This window comes from Hydra viridissima, unplaced genomic scaffold, assembly GCF_058129835.1.
Source record: "Hydra viridissima isolate aposymbiotic clone 2 unplaced genomic scaffold, HvirCarnegie_v1 scaffold_1, whole genome shotgun sequence".
NCBI classification, from domain to species: domain Eukaryota; kingdom Metazoa; phylum Cnidaria; class Hydrozoa; order Anthoathecata; family Hydridae; genus Hydra; species Hydra viridissima.
The window spans coordinates 1,757,573-1,780,384 of NW_028324300.1; the positions used below are offsets into that span (position 1 = coordinate 1,757,573).

Here is a 22,812-nt window from a genome sequence, read left to right on the forward strand (position 1 = left end):
AAATAGAATCAAGTTTTACTAAAAAATATCAATAAATAGCTTAAACTCAAAAAATAAATTATTTCTAGGGTTACCACCTTAAAGACAATGCGATGTCCCATTTTTTTATGTGAATCGAGTTTCCCTTGAATGTCTGTTTTATATCTGACTGGTTCGTAATGCTAAGAAATTAGAACCAACCCAAGTGAAAGGCAAATTTGAAATCTGACTAAATTAGATTTTCCAATTGCTTTCTCAAAGTCTTTGATCAAGCCAAGTTTGATATGAAAAGGTGAAAAATTTTTTTGCAGATGTAGCAATATCATTAATTGCCACTTACCTTCATGCATATTAAAATTTAATTAAGCTGAGAAAAAACTGAGTACATTTAAAACCAATACAAAAAACTCTGGGCCACCTAAAATTGAGTCTGGTGAAAAACTATGGTTAACCGATGTCATCAGGGTCGAGGAAATTAAGGGGGAATGACCTTTACATAGTCTCCATGTGAAGGTCATTCCCCTCTTTCTACATTCCTCCTAAATTTTTGATCAATATGCAGTTTATGATGATAAATTTTCTAAAAACTTTCCAAACTGTTTTTCCGATGCTCCTAATAAAGTCATCTTCAAAATGTGTATAAATCCTTAAAACAAATAAATACTATAAATTATTAGTGAAACGAAATGAGAACTTTTTAGGTGTTTACAGTACCGTCCTCACATTGTTCGACTCGAAAAATAATTTGTAGATTTCGTTAGTCGTAGCAAAATATTTGTTAGGTAGGAGATCTTTTTGTTGTCTACATGTGATTTAATTTCTTGTTTTTAAGCGCATAAATAGAAAAACGCTCTTTGAAAAATTTTTTTAAAATTCATAAAAGAATGACAAGTTTTAATAAAGTAAAATTTAAAAACTTCAAGTTGATTTTACCTGCCATATTTCAAACTATGCCATTTTAAAAAAATAGTTCAAACTCGTCATAGTTCAAAAAGTCATAAGTTAAAATAGTTCAAAAATAGTTCAAAAAAAGTCAAAATAGTTTAAAAAGTCATAGATCAAACCATGCCATTTATATTTTTGTAGGCTGTTTTTTCACTTAGATAATGTGTCTCAGACAAAAGTCAAAAATTTAATCACCAAACTCAAACTGGGACTCGAACAAGAAGCACAGAGAACGGACCGCTGCTATCGAAAAAGGAAAACGAATGCCAGAGACAACAGAAAAGTCAAGAATGTGATGGAACAATATGGAACGATGCTAGCTAGAAAACTGAAAACTGTTTTGAAAGACCAAGGCATCAATATTTCTCTTAGCTCCCTAAAACGGAAAATTTATGAACTAGGATTCAAGAGCAGAAAGCCGCTAAAGAAGCCGAAGCTCAGGCATGTAATGATTAAAAAACGTCTCGCTTAGGCAAAAATCATTATGCTTTCTTTCAAGATGATTGGAATAAATTAAGTTTTTTATTTTTTCTCTCTAGGCTCTGGTACTATCTTGACTGATATCTTGCCTTTATTGCTTTTAACAGTATTTTAAAAAGTATTGTAACATCAGCTTTAATCATCTATGTTGTGTTTATTAATGAATCTTAAGGTTTTGTCTGACGAAGCCGGGTTCTTGCGTCTCAGACCAGGAAAACTGCACAAGTCAGATAGTGAAGCAACCAGCACACTTAATAGTTTAGTTGTGTACAGCGGTGGCCAAAAGTCTTGGAACAAAACATTTAACGACCAAAAAAATTTATTTTTGATCTAAAGTATAAATTTTGAAGGTTTGAGGTATATTTTTAAAGAGAATGTTGTTTAAAAAAATACTTAGAACTTATTTATTTTTTTATTAATTTTACTGTTATTGTTTATTATTTTTAGTATAAAAATTTATCATAACATAAAATATGTTGTTCAAAGACTTTTGGCCACCATTATATATTGAGAAATGTTACCGGATATTGAAGCCTGCTCGGCTTCCTGCTAATAAACAATTGGTTTATAATTATTCCCGCGCTGCATTGTATGCTTGCCATGCTCTCTTTATATTCTCTTGTTAGAAACCGGTTAACTCGAATTTTAACCATCTCGAACTGTTTTCTTTGGTCTTTGAAATCCACTATCCGATTTCTAATAAAATTTTCTGGATAAGTCGAACCTTGGATAACTTAAACTCTGTTAAGTCGAACCATTTTTTTTGTCCCATTCAGCAAATTTCTTTTCTGAGTTAACACAAACTCTTGCTCTTTAGCTGAAAGTTTGCAACGCGGCGACAATTGCAACTAAGAGAAAGTTGAATACAAAAACTGTCAAAGTCAAATATAACGGAATGAAAGAAGTTTTAAATGGCATCTCCAGGTCAAAGGGCGTTTTAAAGTATGGGATACCAAAAAACACCTTATCCACCTGGTTGAAAAACAAGGAAAAGATCTTTGAAGATGTGAAGAAAGGAAACAAAAAAAAAACAAAAAAAAAAAAAACGTCAGAGTTTGAGGAAAGATTAATTTACATTTTAAATCAAACCCTTTTCAAATGGCTTCTAATAGTTCGTGGCAGAGATATTACTGTCTCTGCTTTAATTCTGGAATTTGCTGCGAAAATGAATATTGATGATTTTTATACTTCAGATGTTTAGATGGAAAAAACGATTTAACATATTCAAAATGGTTTCTGGTTAACCCAACGCGTACACAAGTGAAATGGTAGCACCATGGGAGGAAACCATGTTACCAACCATTTTATCAAATTATAAACTGAATAAGATTTATAATGCTGACAAATTTCGCTTGTTTTATCAGCTCCAACCAAATAAATCTTTACATCTTAAAAATCAAAAATGTGTTGTTGGTAAACACATCAAGCTACGTCTGACAGGATTGGCATCCACAAATGAAATTGGCTGATGCTTCAAAACGTAAAGCACTTGCCCTACCATTATCGCTACCTGCTATCGATTGCTGGCACACTGTTTGAGGAATGGGATTGTAATACTGAATGAACAGTTTACGAAGGAAGGACGAGAAATTGTTTTAATATCATAATATAAACTCATAACAATAGAATCGATCTTTCTACTATTCTATACAATCTTAAGGCTCCAACCAATGGACTTGGGCGTGATTAGGTCCTTTAAAGCCCATTATAGAACATTGTCTGTTTAAAACTCATAGAATAATTAGAGAAAAAAAAGCTTTGTCCGGAATTCTCTACATTAGATGCCATGTAAATGCTTGATGTCGTTTGGGGAAAGGTGAAAACCAAAGCTGTTTGTAACTATTTTACTAAAGCTTGAATTTTAGAGAAAAAGTGTGCTGATGCCTTGCTTCATGCAGATGATTTCTTCAAGGATCTTAAGACCAATTGGAAAAACTTGCAGCTCATACCTTCGAGTTTTTCCCTAAAGGAACAACAGCGAAAGTTGAAGTGTCCATGAATAATTTAATGAACACTACCTAGCCGACAATCAATAAAGAGATTATATCAGATGTGTTAGGGGAAGAAAATTTTTGAGGCTGAAGAATATGAAGACAGTATTGGAGATTTTTTGATCGATCAAACTAGATCTCAATTGGGTATTGCACGTCAAGCCCTGGAAGTACTAAGAAGCTACATGATATTCAGTAACAAAAGAGAGTATATTCATAAATGTATAAATCAAATAAACTCAGTTGTGGAAAAAGAATGATTAGAAAATCTAAAACAGACTGATGTTCGTAACTTATATCACTGAATCGTTTTTCTCACTTGCTTTTATTAGTAATATGGTGAATGTGTCTAATGTTAGTATTTTAAAATTAATCAAACAAAAATCGCTTTAACTGGAACTAACATCTCAGCTTCTAAAGTCCGACTGACGGAAACTTCGCTAGTATAAAACATTCGTTAAGCCGAACCATTCCCTGGTCCCTTGATGGTTCGACCTATCGAGATTTAACTGTATATCCTGGCCTATCAAAAGCAGTCGTTAAAGACAATAGAGTTAGTACAAGATATGATTTTCATTTGATTTCCCATACCAAAAGTAATAATATTACACCAAAATTATTCAAGTCTACATACAGCTTTATAATTTATTTTCTAATAAAAATGAAACATTACATAAATGTATATTAACTGGATTCTTATCCAAATATGCCCACAGAGAAACCTAACATGCGGATAATTCAAATGACAATTTTAAAGCAAACGTCAGTAAGTGAAAGAAGAATGAACTAAGTAAAAAAAACACAATATTTAATCAGTATCTAAAAGTAAAGTTGGTCATCATCGAGATTTTTTACAAGTTTAGAGACGTCATGATCATTTGTAAATATTAAAACGAGAGCTTGCATTATCAAGAAACATCAAGAGCAATTGTAATTCAAGTTTTAGAATATAAAAAAATCGTATCAATACAAGAAACGCAGCAGATAAAACAGAATTTACAAAAATCTGATAGGAAAACTCAGAAAATATAATTTCAGACCTCAGCATTTGACTGACATTTAGAACAAAATAATTGCTGTAGAAAAACTAGTAATTATAAAATGAAATCAATATTGGCTTCCTGATTGCAATCCGCCTTTAACAGCTTCAGCGGCTGCATTTTGAACATTTTTATTAGAAGCTACGCCACGAGCAAATTCGCCTTGCGCTTTTTCAAAGCTCGCTCCACTACGTCTGTATGCAGAATGAACCTAGGAAGGAATAAAAATATCGTAAAAACGATTTGACATTTTTTGAATGAGTAAAAATGTATGCTTGAAATTTCTGTTTCATCGTATTAATGCTACAGGCTTTTTATTACAAAAGATATCCTCTTAGTTGAACTCAAAACTTGAATTCAAACAAGTGAACTATAATATACACATAACCGTAAAATTAACATCACACTTATTAATTCCGACTTATTTTAAAAATTTTTTGTGTATTTCCCGAATTTATCACTTACAACGATAATGTTTATTGTTACGCCTTTTGTAGGTTATATTCCGTTTCCCTTATTTAATTTCGAAATTATAGCAAATAAACAAAAGCAGCATGTTTTACTGTAATTAAACCTCACTTCTAAAAGAACACTATGTATTGCTTTTAAAATGTTTTAACTGTAGAAGAGATAACTGTCATTTGAGCAACAGATCTGTTCGCAATGCAATTCATGATCAATCTGTTGCAATTGTTACTTGGTCCAATGAAGAACTAACAGATCGCAAACTTAGTAGAAGATTTGCAGTGTCTCATAGAATCGGTAGGATTCTACAAAGACTTGTAGAGACAAATGATCACGCTGGACGACTTGGCAAAGGGTGATCACGAAATACCAATGGCATGGAGGACAGAATTTTAATGCTTCGAACACTGAGACAGCGGTTCACTACTGCACGAAGTCTCCAAATACAACTTGGTGAGGTTCATGGAACTGCTGTTAGTCAAGATACTATAAGAAGAAGACTTTGTGCTTAAAATTTACGACCTCGGGTACCAGCTTATGGTCCCAGATTGTCAGTAGACCACCGAAGAGACAGACTGGCTTTTGCAAGGAGCCATATGAATTGGAAAAATACATGATTGGGGGCAGGTATTATTTACAGATGAGTCAAGGTTTTGCCTTGTATGTCTTGATCGCCGTCTTAAGGTGTACAGAAGACCAAATGAAAGATATTTCGCTTGTAACATTCGAGAAACCACTTTACATGGAGGCGGCTTATTGATGGTATGGGGCGGAATATCTTTAACAGCTCGCACATAACTTTTTATTGTCGATGGTGGACGTCTGACTTCTCAACGATACAAAGCAGACATTTTAGAATCTTTTGTGGTACCTTTTGCACCGTATATTGGAGACGGATTCCTTCTTATGCAGGATAATGGTAGACCACATACGGCACATATTGGCACTGAATACTTAAAGAATTTTAATATTGAAGTTTTGGAGTGGCCAGCTTGCAGTCCGGATATGAAGCCAATAGAACATCTTTGGGACATAATGGGACATTGTGTTAGAAGTCAACATTCCCAACCTAACAGCCTAGACGAGCTGCGACAAAGTCTTATCCGCGTGTGAGAAGATATCCCTCAAGAAACGATTAAATCTGTAATTGAAAGTCATGGCGCTGTCAGGCTGTAATACCATTAAGAGGTGCTAACACTAGTTATTGATAAGTCAAAAATGTTTCAACTTAAGCTGTTTTAGTGTTGCATAGCAACAACAATCATTTTATTTTACTTTGTCAAACGAACCGTCATTTCTTTTTTTAACAATTACAAAGTCAAATTTAGTGTTATCGTCAAAATAGTTCTGTTTATGTGTTTTATTCTTAATATGTTTTTCAAAATATGACAATATTTACTACAATTAAAATAAATCGAAATGCATAAGTGGTGTGTTAATTTTGCGGTTAAGTGTATTTTTCTTATTCTGATTTCTTAAACTAGGGCATTTCAAGCGTTTTGTCCATTTTTTAAGTTAAAGCCCTTATATGATAAAGTTTGAGATTAATTTTTTTATTCACCTATCGACGCATCAAAGTATTAGATAAAATAACCAGAATAAGTAAATCTTAGGTGAGCATCAGTAAAAAGTTTACCTTTCTTAAAAGAAGAATTTTAAAGAGGGCAAGCAGGGTCCACAATGTACCACACACAAACATCATTCCTGCAACAGCTTTATTTATTTTAATCTGGTCAGCTGCGTTGATCCAACCGCTAAAAAACATTAAATGCTGAGCGCACACATTTCTTATGATTCCTCAAACACGCACAGTATAAAGCCGAGGGCTTGTTACAGTAAGCATATTTTAAATTCATTATAATTACAATGTTCTTGCCCATTTTAGACAAAAAAAATTAAATTTTTTATTTTTTTATTTTCTCACTAAATAAGAAATACTTACCAAGATCCGAAAAAACCTAACCCAAGTGCACACAGGCCATCGAAAATAATTTGAAAAAAAAATACGAAGAAAAACATCATGTAGTTAAATGAACTGTCGCTTCTAAATATAAATATATTTAACTTTCTAAAAACGAGAAAATATCATCATGAAGTAAACCTAAATTTTGTTGTAGAGAACATTTAACTTTCTGTAAAAAAATTTTTTTTGGACTTAGATCAAAACTTTAAACAAGCTTTATAAAAATTACAATATATATATATATATATATATATATATATATATATATATATATATATATATATTTATAAAAATTACACTGCACAACAGTTTTTTTTCCTTCTTGAACACTGTTAGGTGTTCCTTATAGATATTATATATATACAGGGCCGTATTTAGATATGTGGAGGCCCTGGGCATATATTTTGTGGAGGCCCACTCTACCTTAAAAACACAAAAAAGATAACTCTATATATTTTTAATAATAGTGATGTGCATTTCTTAAGCATCTTTAATTAACATAGTTGAACCATATAGTTAAATAAAACACTCTACCTTAAAAACACAAAAAGGTAGCATTCTTATTCATAATAATGTGATTATATTAGGAACTGTACATGCACAACAGATTGATGAAATATTTATATATCACTAATAAACAAGCAAATAGTTAAACACAATTAACACGCAAAGTCGAAGATATCTGGAGAAGGGAAGCAGATGAATTGAAATTACAATTACAAGCCCGGCACTTTACGAGACTTCATCTTTGCGAAGTCTCGTAAAGTGCCGGGCTTGTAATTGTAATTTCAAGCCCGGCACTTTACGAGACTTAATTGTAATTGAATCAATTGGTAATCAATTGGTTAAAGTCAATCTCCCTGAGAATATCATATTCAGTACTCATCAAAGTTAGAAAACTAAACTTTTCGGTCTCATATAATATTTTATTTAGATAAATATATTACTTTCGTTATACAGTTTATCATGGTATGTGCCAAAAAAGTTTGTATGGTTAGTATATAATTTTAGGTGCTGTTACTTTACTATAATTACATTACTTTATTGTCATTGATACGTACTTTAACTCCACGAACCACAAAAAACGCATAAAAATTCTATGACGATTTTATGCGGAGGCCCCTGGACAAATGCCCACAATGCCAACCCCTAAATCCGGCACTGTGTGTGTGTGTGTGTGTGTGTGTGTGTGTGTGTGTGTGTGTGTGTATATATATATATATATATATGTATGTATATATAAGGAACACCTAACAATGCAAGTGTGTATGTATACTTGACATCTTATAGTTACAGATGTTGTCAAGCATTTCTTATAGATTTTCGTGCTGATCACGAATATCAAAATTTACGTATCACGCACCGTTAAGAAAAAATTTCAGCTTTATCATAATTTTTGCTGAAATTTTTATTCAAACATCTCACTCCAGCGACTCATCAGCAACAGTTTCTGCAGCTTGGGCATATTTAGGCATGCATAATCAGACAGGTTGGAAGCTTCTCTGTGGAAATTATAACATCTTGGGCATACCTGAGCAAGTTAAAGCGAACTTGGCGCTATCTCAGCATGCTATAAAGGTAGCTTGCATAAAACGATCCTGCTCATTTGGTTAATATAGAACCTAGTGTGTATGTATGCATTATTCTAGTAAAGTACAGTGTCTGTATCAATTTAACAGTAAATTTAATGCTTTATCCATTCTGCTGTCTGGCAATATGTCTCGTCAAGGTCGTAACAGTCGCGATACATTCTGCTATATCTGTTGCGAATATACACTTGCGTCTCAGAGACGTTCTACAACTGCTTTTGTGAAGAATGTTTATCATCTGTATTTTTGCTGTCACCAGGTACGAAAATTTCTGTGTAGAAGCCGACATCTGATGAGATCTGAAAGTTGTTGCTCTGTTAATGAGACTGCAGCTCGGCTATACCAAGTACTGTTGCTTCATCAATGAATGGGACAGCCATTCACTGATGAAACAACAGTACTTGGTATAGCCGAGTATAAGGCTATAGCAAGTACTGTTAGTATAGAGGTACAAAAATGTTGAAAAATGTTGCACACGAAAGAATTTCCTGGAATTCCTTCAAAGATGTTATTGAAAATTTTCTGGGCAATTACAGAGCGCTAAACAACGCTGAAGTTATAGACAAACTTCTCCGCGTATACCAGAAAAAAATTTGCAACATGTCATTCAAAATTCTTTTCCTTTACTCACACTTACACATCTTCCAGTGAACCTCGGTGCTGTCAGTGGCGATTACGTGAGCGGTTCACCAAGAATTGCTACAATGGAAAAATGATACCTGGACAATCAGTAAATGCTTGTTGATGCACCAGAAGTTGATTACAAAAAAAAATCAGGAATAAAACATTTTTAATTTTGTTTAAACTTAATGGCTTATGCAGAACATAAACGTGATTAAATCGCATATATCTATTCTATTTCTTAGAGATAATGCGTGATGCAGTAAAAAACAAAAATTATATTTGTGCATTTTTTACATTTTATCTATCACAATCACCTTATACCCTTCAGGAAGCAAGACTTTGTTGTGCAGTGTTATTTTGTTAGCAAGGTACCAAAAAAGCTAAATATAAAGACAAAAGAACTTAAAACTAACTTCAGGGCTTTATATATGGGCCTATACCAACATATAAAAGAGCAGGGAGCAAATAGCACCATATAAAGTATTGATACACCTAATGTAGTTCCTCCATTTGCACCGCCTGTAGCCAAAAGCGCTATTGATGTAAGAAAGTTGAAGAACAATGTGATGACATACACTAAAAACAAACAACTTTCTTGAAATACCTTTGTTAGACAACGCTAATCCTTAAGCGTAACATGAATATTATTTCGTAATATGTAAATTTAGTGTAAGATGAGTATATTACAAAATACACAACCACAAGGTACAACCAGACACTTTTGTTATTAAAGATTAAGATCAAATTATAAAACATTAAAAACTTTAAAAATGTAAAAAATGTAGGACAACGATAGAGCTGATGATTTCTTTGTAACTTACACTGCCATATGTAAAACAACATTTTGCAGGTTCTTTGAGATGCAACAGGGATTTCAAGTGAAATATCATGATAAAAACAGGGTTTCACACAAAAAAACTTTGGAAGAGGAGGGAAGTTATTTGCTTTTTGCACTAAATGAAAAATTTTTTATGCATAAATCTAATTTCAATAATTAGAGTATAATAAGCAAACGAAGCAAAACACTTTCATTCTATACAAGAAATTCACATCAATTTACAAAATATGCATGAAATTATTTTCTTTGAAAAAAAAAAAACACGTTTTTTTTGTACAACAGCAAAAGATAATAATAATGGTAAAGATGTTATTATGATTATACATCATAACCCATGTAGTAATAAATACCATTGTAACAATGGTAATAATGGTAAATATCAAAATCATAAGCTAAATATCAAGTAGATAATTTTAAAAAAGCATGTTTGAAATGTTGGATGAAAACAGCTTTTAAATTTAAAAATTTTTAAAACCTGTAGATTGGATTTTCTTCAGTTCTTGTTCTTTTTTTTCCAGCTCAGCAGCTTTTCTCTCCAGCTCCTGAAATAAAAAAGATCAAGATAAAATGTGTAAAATAATCAAAATAAGTTAAAATCTTGAAAAGATTATGTTTTATGTGCAGAGATAAAGTTACCTAAAAATCATCAGAACTTAATACAGTCAGAACATAATTAATTCTGTCAGAAGATAATACATGGAACAAATTTATTCAAAACTATTTTTTTTTTTTTAGAAATGAAAATTTTTTTTCTACAAATTTTTTTTTAAGCTTTAGAAATGAAATGTGCTATTTCAATGAATTTCATTTTGAAATTTGTTTGTCTTAGTTCTCCAGCTACAGGCAATAAGTAAATCATGCAGCAAAATTTAATACATATATACAAACCCACTTTTTAATAAAATGAAGCTTAATTATAACATTGGATACACAAAATTATCTTTTTAGTTTAATCTATTTTAATTTATCAAGAGAAACTAAGTTAAAAAGTAAACAAGTTTAAATTTCCTTTTAATCGTGGGCTCAGCTTCCTTTGAAGGAAGGATTTTCTCTTACAATTGTACAATTGTCCACCAGTAGTCTTGCAAACAATAATGGGCTCAATTTACCTTAATTACTTTTTCTCTATAGCTTCAGTTGTCTTGATGGAAGCACTCACCATGCTCATAACTCACTACTACACAATTTAGTAGAAAGAAATTTAGATGAGAGTGTAGAAAATGAATTATTAAGAACATGTTATAACCATGTTGTTTGTATGTCTAGGTTAGCTTTTATTTCCAAAAAAAAAATTGTCACCGACATGAATATTATATACAGATCTGGCACTTGAAAGCTAATTTATTTTTGTCTATACAAAGCTTTTCATTATTCCTAACTTAATGTGTAATGGAAGAAGCAAAATATATTTGTACCAGGACCTTTACATTTTAACTTATTAGCTGTAATATCTGCCATAGTGGACAATCCCTTTTAATATTGTGCAGTTCTTTTTCATAATTGTCCCATTCACATAGAAAGCAACAATCATGAAACAATTTCACAAACTTTATATTAGCTAATATTGCATCATCTTGGTACATGAGCTGGTACTCTTATGTCACCAATACTGATTATGTAATCTATAGTTTAAGTTGCATCATGTATTTTATAAACGTTTCTTGATTAGGTGATTGCTTACACTATAGAAGTTAAAGCTAATATACATCTTTAAATGCTTTTTTCATTTTTAGCACTCCAAATTTAAAGCTGTTTTCATGCAACATTTTATCTGCAGTGTCATTAGATGCAACATTTTACCTGCAGAACTGTGTAATCAGATGCAAGCAAAAAAACAATTATATAGTAGAATTACAATTTTAATAAACTCCTCATTCAATAGCAGTTTTCTATACAATTTTTTTCTCCAATAGGAAAGTATTATTTTTTCATTTTCATTGAGTTATATTGTATTGATGTTCATCTGTAATTTGTTTGTTTTTTTTTAATGAAAAAGCACTTGTAAAGTACATACATCTTGTCTTTGTCTGTCATTTGTTTGACCCTAATGAAAACATAAAATTCAATTATCATTTGATTAGTAATATTAATAAAAAAAAAAAAACATTACATCACAGAGATTTTTGAACACATGAAATATATATCAAATGAACATACATAAGGATTGGAAGATACAAATGGTCTTTGTTGGTATACAGGAGGAGGATCTGATCTGGTAGGTTCAATCATTGCAGGGGAAGTGTTATAGGATGGGGATACCTAAATAAAAATATTAGGAAATAAAAAAAAAAAAATCTTAAAAAGCATGATATTAAGTTATAAATATAAGTTATAAAAATACTTTGTACAAGAAGATTAGCAAATAAAACTGAAATTGTTTTGTTCTTGGGAAAAAAAGCAAAAAAAAAAAAGTACAAAAAAAATTCACCAAAAAACTGCAAAAAAAACAAAAAAAACAAACAACCATACAGAGCTTTTTGTTGCTTGTTTTTCAAAGGGGCTATAGTTATTTAAATTCTTTTCTTGGTCCACAGAATGACTTGTTATTGAAGGATCCTAGAATTAAGCGGATAGATAATATAGATGTAGATAGAATTAAGCGGATAGATAATATAGATGTAGATAGAAATTGAGAACAAAAAAAATCTTTTGATTTTAGAGCAAGCAAGTATATTTGACAATTTTCTAACTTGTATTTCATGAAACTTTCTGGCTAAACTTTACATAAACTGTCTAATAAAAATCTTTAAACAACTAAAGGAAGGTGTATATATTAGAACACCCTAAAACACATTAGTATCCCTAAAGTACATTAGCAATACCCAAAAAGGAGCTAAATCCACCATTTAATCCATTATGATTTAGAAATATAAAACTACACATTGTTTCTTATTGAAACCATAAAATAATAAAATAAAAAATACAAATTCTTGAATTACAAGAAATATATCAAGAGTACTAGAGAACACTCTACAATTTACAGTCCAGTTAATTTAAGAAACCATTGAGGTAAATTTATTTAAAATTTCATCTATCGGGATAGTCCCCCCTTAACAGCTTCAGCAGCAGCATTCTGAACATTTTTATTTGAAGCAATTCCACGAGCAAATTCCCCTTGTGCTTTCTCAAAACTAGCACCACTTTGTCGATATGCAGTATGAACCTAAAACAAAAATAAATTTATGCTTTTTAATGTTTTAAACTCTTAAGATTCTAACAAAAGAAATTTGCTTTAAATTTCAAACTTAAGAACTTTTTTTCTAAATACAGAAAGATATACCAAGTTATAAAATTACAAAACAATAACAAAGCTTCAGCAAGAATTACAACCATAAAATTATTATATACAAATTATAAAATTTAATGTTTTGTTATAAAAAGAAATTCAAAAATTGATGTCATATTTCTTTTAGTTTAAAATATGGTGAAATCTTTGAAATTAATGAAAAGTAATAAAATTCCCTAATGATTTTTTACCTTTCGCAGAAGTAAAGCCATCAAAATAGCAAGAACAGTCCATAATGCTGCAGTTATAAACATCATGGCAGACACAGCTTTGTTTCCACTTGTTTTGCTATCTGCTTGAGCAGCTCCATTTATCCAACCACTAAACAATTAAAATAGGATTTGAGATAAAAAAAAAAAAAAAAACAAAAAAAAAAAACATCTTCTCAATGTTAAACCATCACAAAAAATGTTCAAAAAAATGTACAATAAAACATATTCATACACTGTTCCTACAGCAGAAATCCCAAGAGAATAGACAGCACACAGGATAACTTGAAAAAAGAAGACCACAAAAAAAAGCATATAGTTGAAGGAGCTGTCTGACCTATATTTAAAATAATTTTTTGGATTGATTTATTTAAAAGAAAACAATCCAAAAAATTTAAGTAACAGCACTAATAAAAATACTATTTAATCAATTAATCAACATCTAATACTATCAATTAAAAAAAATATATCTCTCACAAATTTTAATCAACATTTAATACTATCATTAAAAAATATATATATCTCACAAATTTTAATAAACATCTAATACTATCAATTAAAAATATATATATATATATCTCACAAATTTTTTAAAAGCATGACAACATTCATTAAAATATAAATTTAGACAAATGTTAAAAGAATAACTTTTTACTTAAGAGCTTTGTATATTGGTCGGTACCAGCACACAAATGAGCAGGGAACAAATAATATGGCATAGAGGATTGAAATTCCAAACACTGTAGCTCCGCTGCCATCAGAGATTAAAAGAGCCAAAGCACTGATCACATTGAAAACGAGTGTAAAAATATATACTAAAATTTAAAAATGATAATAAAGTGTAATTTAAACAAAGTAAATCAAACCAAAAAAAATGTAAAAGATAAGATAAATAATTCAAAAAGAGTTTTTTTTTTGAGAACATTTTTAAAGAACTTTTAAATAGTAAAAGCTTACACTGCCAGATATAAAACAATAGCCGACACGTCCTTTGTTTTTCGGCTGGTATATCTACATTTATGTCATGGTAATAACATGGTTTTATACAACAGAAAGAAGGCAGGGGTGGGAAATTATTAACTTGAATACCTAGAGAAGAAGATTTAAAAATGAATACATTTAGACGTCAACGTGTTATAAGCCAAGGCATTTGTGTAACTACTTTAAAACTTCATAGATACCCATTTGTTCATTTTGCTTCCGTTGAAGTTCTTGTTCTTTTCTATCTAGCTCTGCTGCTTTCTTTTCAAGTTCCTGAAATATTTCATTAAAACAATATAAGTGTGTTTAAAAATTGTATACAAGATGCAAAAGCTGTGCAAAAATATATATATGTATACATACTATATACATATAACAATATATGCATATAACAAAACATGTATATGTTAGAATATGCATATGAAAAGTTTTATTAAAAGGTAAGCTAGATAACTCCTGTTAAATTTAAATAAAACAACATTAACTCTCTGTACCTCTTGCCTTTGCCTCATTGAAGAGTCTGATGAACCCTTTAAGAAAACATAAAAAGAAATTTACTTATAAAATTACATTAAGACAAGGTTAGACCTTTTAATTTTCCAATTTAAGAAATAAGAGGAAATCTTTTATTACTAACATAGTTACTCCCATAATGCTGCTGAGATTGGTAGGTTGGGGATGGATCAGAGCGATTTGCTTGTAGGTTAACTGGAGTTGATGCATAAGTTGAAGTTGGTTGTGCATAAACCTGTTTTAAGATATACAAATTATAATTATTGTAAACAAACTTTTAAACTAAATTAATGATCAGCTACCCAGTATGATTTAGAAGAAGATCCAATAGGTTATGAAATGAAAAACTTTCGTAAACCAAAAGTTAAAGCAAATGCCAAGGCTGCATAATTTCAGCTGATTATTTTAAGTTAAAAAAAAAATGGAACTATTGATCATTTTTCTCCCAAAAGAATGGAAGGCACATAGTCAACACAAATTAAAAGTAAGTTGTGTGACAGATTAATTATTCCATATAAAAACAACAAAACACTTAAAACTAAACAAATAATAAGAGAATAGAATAAAAGATAAATATCTAATAAATAAAGTCAATTAAAATAAAATTAAAAAAAAAAGTCTATGTCAAATGAGAAAAATTACATTAGTTACAATGTTTTGATCAAATATTTATGATTAAACGAGACATGTAATGTAATTAGAGTTTATTAAATGAGACAAATGACACATTACAAGCATGCACAGTTTTTTTCATTTTAACTCCCAAGCACTTTATTTAACTGACTTATTTCTGATTATGCTTCCTTGCATTTTAGAGGTTTTAATAATAAATTTTCATCATTTAATTTAACTTTAAAACTTCACACAAAAGATTTAAATTTTTCATAGATTGAAATGTCTAAGTTGATCACATTTCTTAGTTATCCCATCAACTTTTGAAAGTAGTGATAGCTCTTGATAACTGACTTGCTTAGCTTTAGTATTGAAGTCTCATGTAAACTTAATTCATATTTTAAAAAAGACATAAGATAGTTGAAATCACATTATATGACAATTGCTTGAGGTGAACAGAAATGGAAATCATATGATTTCTGATGATTTTTCTTTCTGCAATTGAATCTTCTTGAAACCCTCTTCAACAGCAGCTTTACTATTGCACAGTGAGAACAGTTTTAACAGTAAATTCTAATTCTTTTATATTTATCAATACTAATAGAAAGTAAAACCGGATATTACAACCAAAAGATAAGAACTTTTTCCTGTATAATTTAATTCAGTACATAGTTGCTAATATGCTATTGTAATATTTTGTCACAATCTAATTCTTAAAATGGCACACTCAACAGGATACTGTTCAAGTAGTTTTTTGTTATAAACTTATAGACGCTGTTCCTGAAGTTTTTTTCACAGGTACAAACCCATCTGGGTCTTTCCATGCTAAGTAGACTGAGTTCCAACATGGACCAACTCAGATTAAAATGAATTTGTTCATAGTTTGAAACTCAATATTTTTAAAATGATATTTATGAGGACCTTGTTTTTTTTTTATCAACAACTGGACAACTTTTGTTTCAACTTTCTTTTGTAAAACATGGATGTTGAACGTTTTGAAAACATTTTTAACCCTGAAGTGTAAGCCTGAAGAACCTAAAAATTATTCACATAAAAGGTTGATTTTGAGGGTTTAATATGCAAAATTAGCAGTTTTAGAAGTTACAAGACATTTTTTTAGTTTCAATGTGACAGGCTAATTTTTAGAAATTTACTGATACAACATAATTTGGTAATTATTGAGTCCTAAAAATGGCTCCAGCTAGAACTTAAGAAAATTTGTCTCCACTTCAAATCACAGAGATTGACACTGTTTTTAATAAGCCTTTTTCCTTTTGAGAGAAACTTGAATTATCTTCAGATGCCCTTCTGTTGCATTTTAACTCCATTTATTCTTGGACTTGTTGAAAAATCATATTAATGTAAAACTTGCATTATTTGGAAATTTAAAAAAAACCTGAACAAAAATAAAATTTATGCCAATAAAATGTCAACTTAATCATTGATAGAGTTCACTTTTGTTGTTCAGGTAGGCCAATTATGCTCTATTTTTGAATTGTATATCTTTTTGATTTTGGTCATTTGGATTTTGGAAGACCTACCTAGTGTTTAACTATTTTAACAATATGGGGCTTTATTTCAATCTGTAAGTTAATCTACCTCTTTATCTTTAATTCATCTAAAATTCTAAGTATTACAAATTGCAAACTTTATTACAAATTTAAATACAAATCTTTAATTGTACTCAATTCATGAATTTCTTTTATGTTGATGGTATGTATTTTCTTTTCTTTCTTTGACTACTTCAAGAAGCTTAACCTTGAACTCTTTACATGAATTGGACACATTTTTAACAAATATTTAAGTCATTAACCACATCTAGTTTCCTAGGTTTTTTCTGAGTTTTCAAAAAAATCACTTTTTCCAGGTTCTTTTGTGTTAAAACTATTAATTTTTAAATTTAACTGTAACTGATGTTTAATAACATGCTTTCCACAAATGACTTGTTTCATCTGCTTCCATATAATTATAAATCTAATCCTTAAATATTTGATAGAAAAACATGTTTGTTATAAACAACTCTACTGCTATTGAACTCATTGAAACAATCTTCCTCTGCGCTTTTTATAGCAACAAAGAGCTCCTCTGTTATATTTCATATGCTATCTTCATAAATTACCAAGAAGTCTACATCACCATTGTTTCTACTGTCAGAACTTGAAGTATTTCATCTTCCCAAATGCTTTTATGGCCTTTGTCATCAAGTGATATAGGAAATTTTTAAACAATGTATTATAATTTGACCTAATGCTTATTTTGCCCAATGACATATTGTTGATAGAGAGGGTGCTCTAATGATGCCTACTATAAAAGTTTTTACACTGAAATATTCCAGAATGTCCATATTTGTAGATTGTCCTTGAACTGTTTGTTTAAACCAAGACCAGGTAATTAAACTTATTTTACCAGAGAATTGTAATTGTACTTTCCCAATCCTTGCAATTTAACTATTTACTATGTTCCCTTTAATATTCATAATCATATATAATATATTTGTTTATATTCTAAACATTCTTCTTTTTCTTCTTTACAAATAATACATTTATTGTAAAAGAGTATCAAAGTTAAAAGTAAAGCTTTGATAATTTAGTGAAACTAATTTTTAATAAAGATGAATTAAAAATTGGGAAATAAAAACTTCTGCATTTTTGATAACAAAAAACTCTTACTGCTGCTGGTGGCTTCTTAGCAACTTGCTCCTCGGCAAATGGATTGTAGTCACTAACTTGTTTAATAGTTGTTGGGGCTGAACTTGGTGAAGCCTGATTTAAGTAAGCAAACAAAAAAATTGTTAAAGAAACAAAAACTAAGAGATATTTAACAGATGTGTAAAACTAAAATGATGAAAAAGAAACTAACAAATTTTTGTAGATATTTTTTTGAATTGCATTTTCTAATTCAAAGTTGTATAACTAATCAACTAATCTACTGGATTGTGGAGTTTTCTCCATGAATTCCACAACATCCATTATGAATATTTTAACTGAATGGGACAGCAGACATCAGTATATAAACATGTAGAATATAATTTGGATAAACTCTCCATAATACAATGATGTTAAAACAATATGATAGCACATAAAAATATACCGTATATACTCGCGTATAAGTCTAGAAATTTTGGACGAAATATTTACTCTAAAACAGCAATTCAATAAACATTTTTTAATCAAAAAATAAAAAATACGAAAAAAAATTTCTAGGAATAAATTTGTTTTTTTTCTGACCCGCATATAAGTCGAATTGCTGTTTTAGAGTAAATATTTCTTCCAAAATTTCTCGACTTATACACGAGTATATACGGTAACTCTAGTGTGCACAATAGAAATGTATAATTTGTTAATTGCATTTAATCACTTAAAACAAACAAAAGACTCTTCCTATAATATAACAACTTCAAAGAACATTGTATAAGCAAAATACAAAATATTAGTCTTAACAAGATAAGCACTATAGGCATATCAGAATATTGTAGTGGTTTTTAATGAAAATATAACAAAACTAATAAACCAATTTGGAGATTTTGTACAACCAGAATGAAATTTATTAAAAACTCTTATTAAAATTTACTGCAGTCCTGCCACTGGTTGCACAATTGTAAATAAAACAAAATGACGCTTACCGCCTATTTGGCAACCAGTGGCTAGGAAATACCAAAAGATCTAAATAAAGTCATATGCAAGTATTATCACACACAAACTAACAATATAGTACCACACACATACATACTATTAGTATAAATACTTACTACTTATATACTAGAAGTAAGGTTTTTTAGAAGCACTTTTTTAAACTTAATAAATTTTTATGAGCAAGCCATTTTTCAGTTTTAATTTTAATCAAAAAATAGCTACATAGATGTTTAGAAAAACAATGCCAAATTAAACTGAAATCTTTATATTTCAAAAACATGCTCAATATGCTTTATGCAAGGGAGACAATTTGTCAGGAATTATTTGAGAAAATAAAATATTTTAATAAGTTTTTCTGCATTTTCACTAAAAAACCTGATTTGAATAAGCAAATAGAAGAACAACCAATCTCTATCAAAAAAAAAAAAAAAAAATTCTAAGTGCTAGGAAAATTCCTCACATAAAAATTAAATAAACAAAATGATAATGTACAAAAAATTTAATTTTAAAATCAACTTAATAATAAAAGTAAATAAAAAATAAATACAAATTAAGATCATAAGAAAGGACTTACCAAAAGAAAATCAAAGCAGAGAAAAATGATGCTTGATGATCACAAAACAACTGCAAATGAAGATGAAAAAAAACCTTCCAAGTTGTATTTTTGGGAAACGAATGCTTGTAAAATGAAAACTATTATAGAAGGAACCTTACTTAGTTTTAGCAAGTATCAAAGACTTTTTTCATGTCAATCACCAAATTAATCCCAAAATAAAGTTATACTTCAATTTTAATTAAACTTATATCAAACAAAGAATGTAAATGTTGAAGCATTTTTCTAACAATAAACTTTATTTCATGCTGCTTTATACTTGTATAAGATAATTTACAAAAATCATTATCATCATTATAATGAAGTTAAAAGTGAATTTGTAATGTCAACAAATAATTAACTTTATTACTTTATAAACTGTTTGATATTGACTGTTTTATATATTATATAAGGTGTGTACCAAAGTAATTTTTTAACTTACAGGAAATTAGGTTCATTTTTTAAGCCATACAAAGTACATGTATGTAGATTTAAAGATTTATTTTAGATTTAGGCAGTAGATTTAAAGCTCTTAATGGCATTAAGTTAATCAAGAGATATTAATAATTGGATGTTAACGAAAAATAAAATAGGTGTAAAATAACTAATTAGAACAAGTTATAACCAAATAATAAAATGTATATACAAAGTCTAACTCTGACTTAGTTATATAATACCATGAGTTAATAAGTATAATCAGCGACGCAGAGGTTTTATAGTATGATTTATTTTAAGATATAGCAAATTTTAATTTTACTTTGTAAAAATTACATAAACTATAAAAACTTGGTTAGGTCACTCAAATGTTGAAGTTTTCTTAGAAAAATAACTTGTTCCTTAAATAAATGTCTACTTTCATTTTTTACTGTTTACTTTTTTACTTATAATTTAATAAGACAAAACATACCTACAACTAGTAAACTCATTTTATTTAGTTATTAAAACAAATATAAAAGTTACTGAAAAAAAATTAATAGAATTACTTATATCAATTACATATAAAAACTTCACACCCTAACAAATCTACAACTTTTACAATTAAAATCAAACTTTCTAACTACAGCAAAGAATACATAGCTAACTGTAGAAGAAAGCAACTTCTAATTGTTTATAGCTCAAGTTAAAAAGATTAAATTTCAAGTATACTTACTTGCAAAGCTAAAAAGTGGAAAGTTTCTTACTTTGAAAAAAAAGTGTACAACTTATAACTAAAATTTCTTTATTTTAAAAATTCTTACCGCAAAAGGATTGATTTCTTTAGGGTCAGCAAATGGATTTAAGTCTTTTCCACTCATGATAATAAAAAAAGCTCATACAATTATCACAAAGTTAAGAATATATTAAGTCGTAAAACCTCTATATGTCTTATATATATTTATTTATTGTAATCAGGTTTTAGATGGGTTTGATTTCTGAAGCCGGAGGAGCGGAATTCTAAAGGAGGAGCGAATCTATTACCATTACGTAAGACGCATAGGATTCAAAATGGAAGATAATTTATGACACCGTATTGAGTAAATAGGCCGCATAAATATAATCTAATTGTTTATCTTCAGACTTAATTTCCTGAAAATAGCAAAAATGCTCACGCGTCAAACCAATAAAAATAATTTTAAAAATATAGCGCTTAATCTTACATTATAGATATTGCTAAGAAAAAGGCGAAATTAATTGAGACAAGGGGGCCCGATTAACCTGAAAAGCATACATCATATGCCGGTATTCAGAGTTAGGGTTAGGGTAAAAATACTCTTTAAATATTTTATGAAGATTGGCAAAGAGCACTCGGGTTTCTTTTTGCTAATTACAATTATCCACAACGTTTTTGCTGAAATAAATATTGAGATTTAGCAAATTCCAATTTAAAGTGTGGTAAAGTTTAACAACGTTAGGCTTCTTAGTTTCGTTTTCTTATAGAAAAAGAAATTACAGGTTAAAAATTTTACAGATATGGGATTTGGATCAAGTGGAAAACCTGGTAAGGTGTTTAGGAAGGTATTTTCTTAGGAATAGGTTGGGGTTAGCAGTAAAGATTTTTCAATATTCTTTATTGTACTTTTATAACGGTGTAATTAATATTTATGAATATTTTTTTTTATGTGCAATGAACATTTTAAATCATTCTCGTCATTAGTCATTTCTGCAATTTATCAACATGGAAAACTTTGAAATAAAAAATGGAACAAAATTAAATGCATTCTTTTTTATTAAAATCTAATTCGATCTCTTAAAGCAACAGTTATTGCATAAACACCGAAACTAAATCAACTATTTAATATGGAACTTTTTACACATTTTATACAGTCACCCTTTATGAACTGTCTCCTAACGTTGACCATCTTTAAACTTAAAAAATGTGAACTTTTCTCTACAAAAACTTTAAAACTTTTCACAGTGAAATCAGAACCAATAAGAAGAATTCTGTAAATAAATTTTTGAAACTAAATTAGATAATTTTGAGAAACCAGTTTGTTTGTTATTCTATGTAAACTTTTTGAATACTTTATGAAAACCAGGTCTATCGAAAAGCTCTGTCCGTTTTTGGAATAAAACAAAATACAAATTTTTCTTACCTTTAATAAATCTTATTGGATTATGTATTAGGTCTACATGAAAATTCTGTCCGTTTTTTTATCACAACACGATTAAAATTTAAATGTTCAAAGTCAAAGTCTAGAAAACACAATTCAAGTCTATATATAGATTATATGTCAAGTATGATAAAGTTATACATTAAAAACGGTGATGTTATCATATACGCTGAGAAATAAAGCAAAAAAAAAAAAACAACCTACGATTGATTATTACAAGAAACATGGTTTTATAATTCCAAACAAAGTTTTGTTAACTATCAACAATTATCAATATGTACTATTTATAATTGTAATATGTAATAATATTTAGTATCAATTCCTTAAAACTTCTTGTTAAGAAGTCATGTTAAAAAAATGGAAAAAGGATTCGCTTCATTGCGGTCCGCAGTGTATTCACGAATGATATTTTCTCTTTTAACGCTCCAAATTTGGCTAGACTTAACTACAGGAAACCGAACTGCCAAACTGAAAGACGAAGA

The 22,812-nt window shown here is 29.4% G+C and overlaps 1 protein-coding gene across 4 annotated transcripts; it reads right to left on the reverse strand.

The window, feature by feature from the left end:
• Positions 1 to 3,953: 3,953 nt before the first annotated feature.
• Positions 3,954 to 21,316, reverse strand: LOC145187226 (secretory carrier-associated membrane protein 2-like). 4 transcript variants are annotated; one of them, XM_090092965.1, is made up of 18 exons: positions 20,978 to 21,274; positions 18,185 to 18,277; positions 15,028 to 15,138; positions 14,885 to 14,920; positions 14,591 to 14,663; positions 14,367 to 14,498; positions 14,065 to 14,224; positions 13,645 to 13,746; positions 13,392 to 13,521; positions 12,384 to 13,077; positions 12,072 to 12,173; positions 11,929 to 11,958; positions 10,390 to 10,456; positions 9,898 to 10,029; positions 9,490 to 9,652; positions 6,843 to 6,944; positions 6,537 to 6,654; positions 3,954 to 4,646 (listed from the first exon to the last, which is right to left on the reverse strand). In XM_090092965.1, exons 1-10 carry the CDS (start codon positions 21,032 to 21,034, stop codon positions 12,946 to 12,948), a joined length of 1,026 nt encoding a protein of 341 aa, XP_089949091.1. In that variant the 5' UTR covers positions 21,035 to 21,274; the 3' UTR covers positions 3,954 to 4,646; positions 6,537 to 6,654; positions 6,843 to 6,944; positions 9,490 to 9,652; positions 9,898 to 10,029; positions 10,390 to 10,456; positions 11,929 to 11,958; positions 12,072 to 12,173; positions 12,384 to 12,945. The 4 variants fall into 4 exon arrangements, with proteins under 4 accessions (XP_089949091.1, XP_089949097.1, XP_089949107.1 ...); XM_090092977.1 differs by lacking the exons at positions 3,954 to 4,646; positions 6,537 to 6,654; positions 6,843 to 6,944; ... (3 more) ...; positions 11,929 to 11,958; positions 12,072 to 12,173 and adding an exon at positions 19,138 to 19,177 and having other exon boundaries at positions 12,753 to 13,077; positions 19,722 to 21,129; XM_090092971.1 differs by lacking the exons at positions 13,392 to 13,521; positions 13,645 to 13,746; positions 14,065 to 14,224; ... (3 more) ...; positions 15,028 to 15,138; positions 18,185 to 18,277 and having other exon boundaries at positions 12,384 to 12,470; positions 20,978 to 21,316.
• Positions 21,317 to 22,812: the final 1,496 nt, after the last annotated feature.